Raw genomic sequence first — 5797 nt, 5'->3', positions numbered from 1 at the left:
CAGTGTTCGCAAATGGCCGTCAAGTTCCTGAATGAACCCCGACAATGCGTCGCTTCTGAGGGCCTCGGCGTGCATTGCCTGCGACAACATTTCGTCCGCTACGTCTGAGTCGAGAAAGCTTTTGAATAACTCGAATAGACGAGTGAGGTCTTGATCTTTCTGGTGGTAACGTAGGAACTGAAGCAGCGTGTATCCGGGTCCTGTGGCATTGCAGAACGTGTGTACTGCGCCCTGCAGCATCGTAGGCGGGTTCAGGTTGAAGAATGCCTTCCTCATGGCGACGACGTCCTCCATGAAGTCCATTTCCTCCCGCACGACACCAAGTGTATCCAGAAACGTCCGCTCCAAGTAGACTTTGCGCTCGTCCTTGTTGTCGCTCAGGGCGTTGATCTCCAACACAGGCAACGACAGAATGGTCACGTAGTAGGGCGCCAAGGAGTGAAACAGGACGCCCAGCGCCTTCAAGTCATCTGGGGTGCCGCTCACCTGCTTTACAAGCTCTGCTATCTTCGGCAGCATCAGCCCGTAGAACATCCCACAATGGTCTCGATCTTCAGTACTGAGAGAGATCGAGGTGAATGTTTTGGCGTCGTCGACGACGGATTCGAAACGGTCAGTGAAGTGATTCCGAAGCCCTACGGTTTTTTTAGCGGTAGAGTTCGTCGAAGGGGCGAGTTTGGCCGTTGGAGGTGCCCTTAAGCCTGCCGCGTCTTTTGGTGCGGCTGGCTCAAGGGTCGTGGTCTGTGGCTCTATGGTTGTGGTGACTGCCTCTGCAGTGGAAGTCTCTGGCTCCACAGTGGTCTCTGCATCTGCAGTGGAAGTCTCTGGCTCCGCAGTGGTGGTCTCTGGCTCCGCGGTGGTGGTCTCTGGCTCTGCCGTCGCGGAGTTAAATGAGTCGTCATTTGCCTCTCCCTGCCCAGCAACGGGAGCCTCCACAGCTCCCTTGAGGCCCAGAGTGAGGCATGGACAGGCCACCAGTCCGATAAATAGGGCCAATCGCATGTGCACCTTATTTGATTCGAATACAGCAAGATTCACAGATCGCGGGAGAAATTTCGCTCACGTCATGAAGCAACACGGCGGCTCGCGGGTCATAGAATAACAAATGGCTCGCCTAAACTACAGTACTTTCACCCACACACATGGGAAGTGCCTTCGAGTGACATGCGCAAGGACAGCCCCTAAAAGGTCTCAGATCAACAGCCACCGCGGTCATGTTATCACAACCGTAATCGACAAACGTAGGATTAGGCGACAGTATTGCATTGAGGAGCCTCTCCAGAATACAGCTCACGCGGGTAGCATCGCTGGGCAGGGGAGCAGTATCGGGAATTACAATCTCAGCTGGAACTATATGAGCCTGGGTCAGGGGCATGCTGGCAATTATGTTGTTGACTGCGGCATTCAACCCAATCATGCATCGGTCTGAGGACCGAACACCAGCGAACCTACAGGAAATCGCGTCGGAGACGAGCCTGTGCGCTACGAAGCGGTAGACGTCTTCATTGGAGAAAAACTCGAAGAGGCCGTCGCAACCCAGAAACACGAACTCGTCGTCTGCGGACAGAGTCACCGAAGCAACATCGGGTAGGCTCGTAATGATCTGCTCTTCAAGGGCCCTGCTGGTGTCTTGTTTGTAATGCAGGTCGCCTACAGCCCTTGACAAGTTAAGGTTGCCGTTGACTCGGCCAAATTCCACGGTGCCCCCGCCACTCTCAATTCGCAGCTGCGTACAGGTCGGCTTCGGTACTCACTTTTTCACATGGTAAATTGGGTTTGTGGTCCTCAGAGAGCGCCACCACACCTGAGCTCCGGCCCAGAAAGGCACGCGAGTCTCCAGCGTTCGCAACCACCAATCGGCCAGCAGTCAGCACCGCCACCACTGCAGTGCACCCAGCCACGCGAGCGGAGCTACAACCGTCGCTGCCTACGCGCCGAGGACTGCTCCCGCTGGATTTCCGCCGGTTTAGCGAGTGGCGAACTGAGCTCCACAGACGGTTAGCATCGTCGGTGGGACTCTTAACTAGGCCGCGTTCGTCAATCTTTTTCTTCCGTGATCGGAACTTCGACGCAATGCGTTTCCGTCTGGATTGTTCTCCTTCTGCCAGCGGCTCGAGCGACGATATGCAGCTGTCGTACTTCGGCGGCATCTCGTCACTAGGTTTTGACTGCGTTGGATAGCAGCCGCAGGCTCACTTCGCCGATAGTCGGCTCGCTCTGGAACTTCCGCAGGGAGGTCTTGTGGTTCAGCGTCGTCGTCAAAGACATGTCGGTGAACAGCTCTTTGATCTGCTGACTGCAAGCGCAGTTAAGACATTTTGGCGGTCTGGCAGAGGGTAAAAATTCCCGGCTAGTGCGAGATTCCTCCGGGATCACACCAGGTTCAGACAAACAAGAGTAAGAGAGCAACTCATTCTCGTCTACATCGCTTTTCTCTAAAAGTCGCCGGTCTACAGCCACAAAAGCCTCCTTCAGAGACTGTTCGAGACGTCCAAGTTTGAAGGCCTCTGTCTCGGACCAAATATCGAGGAAGTGCCTCGCCACGAACTTCGAAACCTGTGGACCGCCATGGCCGTCGAACACACCAAATACAGCTCGAACCTCTTCTGTGGGGAAATCTGGCACGTCAGGCCCAACAGCTGTGAGGTGTGCATCCTCCATACGTAACCGCCTGTGTGCAGGGGATCTCAACCTCACCACCCCCTCATCGACATGGTGGTGTAGCACAGATCTTCATAGAAACCAACGGTGGAGAGTTTGTTGGCATCTGCCACCGAAAGGAAGTTTCCCATCGGTTATTATGCGTTTTGCAAGGAACGTGACACAGCCCAGCTACGTTTCTACTCGCCAGCAGTGCTGGTCTAGCAGAATCCCAAGGCTGCCCTGTGAACTCGCTGAGTGATTCCGCTTACAAGTTTTGGCATTGCGGCAGTTACTGGGATTTCTCGTTACTCTCTTGCATGCGAACCCTGCGCGCAAAGGAGCGAGGCAACAGATGGGTCGGAACTTTCTCATGAAGGAATCCACAACGGAGTTTCTTGCACTGGTTGAGCTGGTAGAACCGGCAAACGTAATGGAAAACGTCACTGTGTCGACGAGCTTCCATCATTTCTTCAACGGAGTGCGCGTAGTAGCACTCGTCTCCGAAGACACAACCACCAGGTTTGTCGATGCGTTGGCACTGACGGCATTTCAGAGATTGGACTTGTTCCGGAGTTGGCACATCGGCTCTAGGCGCCGCGAATCCGGTTCGTGACGGCTTCTGGGTCAGCAATGACGCCGGACGGGAACGCTCTTCCAACGGGGGCTCCCTGTTGAGTAGCGGGGAGGGCAAATACACACGCATTGAAGACAGAGGTTGCTCTCGCCCCCGTTGTCGGGCCACAGGAGGGCTTCGGCTTGGAGGAGGAGTTTGAGGCACCGTTTTCGGAAAGGATTCGACTTCTAGGAGGCTCTCAAGAATCCAGTCCAGCCCAAACTCCATCTCATTCATAACCATACCGCGCTAAAGCGTAATTATTCCCACACCTGGCTTCATAGAGATGCGAATCGCATCTTGCCATAGCTTCGTGACAGAATTCCAATGGATGACTTTAGGCGCTTCTTGCCCACCCAAGCAGTAGGCTCCTTTCTGGACCGCGCAGCCAAGGCGGTGGCGGAGCTGGTGCATGGTAGCGTATTCCAGTCTGTATGACGCAGCGCCGCCTGCATCAGTCAAGCCCGTCCTCAAACGAGTATTTGTCGCGGAGTATCCTTCGAAGGATTTTGAACGGATCTCGTCCTTCCTAAAATCACAAAGGGGGAGGGGGTATGCGCTGGTGATAAATTTGGCAACAGGTCCCAGTTGCTTGTCCCAGCAAGGCGTTTCGTGCGTTGACGCACCCTGTGCCTCTCATGTTGACGTGGGCACGCTGCTAGAGACGTGTTCCATGGCGGCCAATTGCCTCGCAGAGCACCCGGAAAACGTGGTGTTGGTCCATTCGCTTCACAGCATCTCGAAGCCAGCGGCCTTCGCCATTGCTTTTCTGATGTGGACTTCGTTCTGTTCCTCCATCGATGAAGCGTTAATCTTCACTTGTCAAAAGCTAGGCGCGCCCACTGCCATCTTGGCTCCCTCTCAAATTCGCCATCTGGAGTACTTCTACCAAGGCCACCGCCTGAGGCTCTACAAAGTGAGCATATCTCTGGAGCTTGACGCAGTTTGGCGCTCTGAGGCCTGGCGATCTCACTTTGTTTGTTCAAGATGCACCGGAGGTGCGGTTGAACTCGCTTACCGTTTACAATCCGCCTGACATCTCGCGCGGTAGTCTACTGAGTCGCAAGAAGGAAGCATCCCACGGAGTTCTGCATCTTAGACCTTTTTTGGCCTTCATCGAAATCTGGAAGGACGAAAAGTGTCTGTATTCAACAGAATCTTTTTTGCGAGAAGCCCTTCTCAAAAGCCTCGCAGGCTCCGCCCAGCCCACTAAGAGCACGCTTTTCGCGTCGGATAACAAGATTGTATTCTATATGGACGAAAAGCTAAGCGGTACATTCCTCCTCCGCGTGCGGGTATTCACTCGTCCTTCCTGTCCCAGTCAGATGCAGACCCTTAGGGGTGTAATCGCTTTCGAAGCGGAGTTGAACACGTTTTTCCTGACGCAGCACGAGGTTCCGCTGGTGCTGACGAAGGGTGAGCTGGACGGGTTGGATGGGCGCTACGCGGTGCAATTCCGCGTTGCCTTGGACTACATGACCGAGTTTGCAAGTCCCCGACCAAGTCCACACTTGCCTGCGCCTCCAGCGTCGTTTGTGAAGATGTCCAGCGGTCTGGAGCCATTCACTGTGCGGCCGCTGACACCTCCTGTGACTGACCTGCAGCTAGACATGTCGCTCCTCGGATCTGTGACGGGGACCGTCAATAGCCTTATGAGCCGAGGCCGCAAGTTCGTAGACGCGGCAAGCGACAGACGCGGTTACACGCCGCTCTCAGCAGAGGTCCGTGGGTCAGGAACCCCTGCAGTGGATACATCCGCATTCGATCAGGAGGTGGAGTCTGAGGAGGACATAGTGGCCGATTACATGCGAGAGAAACATAGACAGACGCCACTTCAGCCAGCGGTGGAAGTTGAGCCACCAGTTCCCACGGAGCCGGCGGAGCGCGCTCCCCGACAGAAAAAGTCGTTTGCGACAGTGTTCAAGGCGCACCTGACGCAGGCAGCGGCTCTCGAAGAGCGATTGATGCACGAGATTAATGACGACTTCCTGGATGGTTTGCTGTAAACTCAGTTTCCGGACGTCACTATGGCGTCTGGCCTGTCACTATCGTCAGGCTCGGCTGGCAGCTGGACACTGCAACAGGGAGAGGCCCACCTCAGCCCTCTCTTCGCGACAGGAACTGGCTGCCCGTCACTATGGGCAGGCGGCTGTAGAGCAACCACTCGATCAGCCAACTTTACGACGCTGCGTTTATCCCAAGGAAGCGGGTTGGAGCGCACAGCCTCCTTGTTGGGCGTGATCTCCTTCATGACCACCCCAGTACCCCTGGCTATGGGTGCGTATTCAGACGTCTGTTGTCAGGGAGTAAGGGACTCACTGATGCGTTCTGCAGTACAATGGAGGCCACTTGAGCGATGCCTGAGACCGAGACCACGCTGCCATCGGTACTCAGAGCCTTCACGACAGCGTCCACGTCCGGCACTGCCGCTGAGGTGTTGGTCCGAGGTGAGGGCGTCCTTGAAGTTTTCGACTGTTTGGGCTTCTCAGACACGCTTCGGCTGGGCAGAGGAGTAGTACTCCGTTTCTTCCGTAAGCCTTT

The 5797-nt window shown here is 55.3% G+C and overlaps 5 protein-coding genes across 9 annotated transcripts; 1 reads left to right on the top strand and 4 right to left on the bottom strand.

Annotated features, from left to right (window-relative positions):
• On the bottom strand, positions 1–1002 carry KVP18_004435 (uncharacterized protein; the record flags this gene model as incomplete). 2 transcript variants are annotated; one of them, XM_067957049.1, is made up of 1 exon in its annotated part: positions 1–1002. In XM_067957049.1, a coding segment is annotated over one exon (1002 nt), but the record flags the coding sequence as incomplete, so codon positions are not given. The 2 variants fall into 2 exon arrangements, with proteins under 2 accessions (XP_067812544.1, XP_067812543.1); XM_067957048.1 differs by having other exon boundaries at positions 44–1002.
• A 112-nt stretch (positions 1003–1114) lies between these two features.
• On the bottom strand, positions 1115–2792 carry KVP18_004434 (uncharacterized protein; the record flags this gene model as incomplete). Of its 3 annotated transcripts, XM_067957046.1 has the most annotated exons (4): positions 1115–1726; positions 1755–2168; positions 2197–2671; positions 2698–2792. In XM_067957046.1, the coding sequence occupies 4 exons, from the start codon at positions 2790–2792 to the stop codon at positions 1115–1117; spliced, it is 1596 nt and encodes a 531-aa protein (XP_067812541.1). The 3 variants fall into 3 exon arrangements, with proteins under 3 accessions (XP_067812541.1, XP_067812542.1, XP_067812540.1); XM_067957047.1 differs by lacking the exons at positions 2197–2671; positions 2698–2792 and having other exon boundaries at positions 1755–2150; XM_067957045.1 differs by lacking the exons at positions 1115–1726; positions 2698–2792 and having other exon boundaries at positions 2158–2661.
• A 140-nt stretch (positions 2793–2932) lies between these two features.
• KVP18_004436 (uncharacterized protein) lies at positions 2933–3499 on the bottom strand (the record flags this gene model as incomplete). Its single annotated transcript, XM_067957050.1, has 1 exon — positions 2933–3499. One exon carries the CDS (start codon positions 3497–3499, stop codon positions 2933–2935), a length of 567 nt encoding a protein of 188 aa, XP_067812545.1.
• Positions 3500–3583: 84 nt separating this feature from the next.
• On the top strand, positions 3584–5262 carry KVP18_004437 (uncharacterized protein; the record flags this gene model as incomplete). 2 transcript variants are annotated; one of them, XM_067957052.1, is made up of 3 exons in its annotated part: positions 3584–3671; positions 3700–4172; positions 4201–5262. In XM_067957052.1, 3 exons carry the CDS (start codon positions 3584–3586, stop codon positions 5260–5262), a joined length of 1623 nt encoding a protein of 540 aa, XP_067812547.1. The 2 variants fall into 2 exon arrangements, with proteins under 2 accessions (XP_067812547.1, XP_067812546.1); XM_067957051.1 differs by lacking the exon at positions 3584–3671 and having other exon boundaries at positions 3930–4172.
• A 2-nt stretch (positions 5263–5264) lies between these two features.
• Positions 5265–5507, bottom strand: KVP18_004438 (uncharacterized protein; the record flags this gene model as incomplete). Its single annotated transcript, XM_067957053.1, has 1 exon — positions 5265–5507. One exon carries the CDS (start codon positions 5505–5507, stop codon positions 5265–5267), a length of 243 nt encoding a protein of 80 aa, XP_067812548.1.
• Between the last annotated feature and the right edge of the window lie 290 nt (positions 5508–5797).

This window comes from the organism of the source record quoted next (genome assembly GCF_019968955.1).
Source record: "MAG: Porospora cf. gigantea A chromosome Unknown PgA_NODE_1468_length_5797_cov_343.918, whole genome shotgun sequence".
NCBI classification, from domain to species: domain Eukaryota; phylum Apicomplexa; class Conoidasida; order Eugregarinorida; family Porosporidae; genus Porospora; species Porospora cf. gigantea A.
Note: the sequence above shows the minus strand (reverse complement) of the source record. Positions and strands in the feature narration are given on the sequence as shown.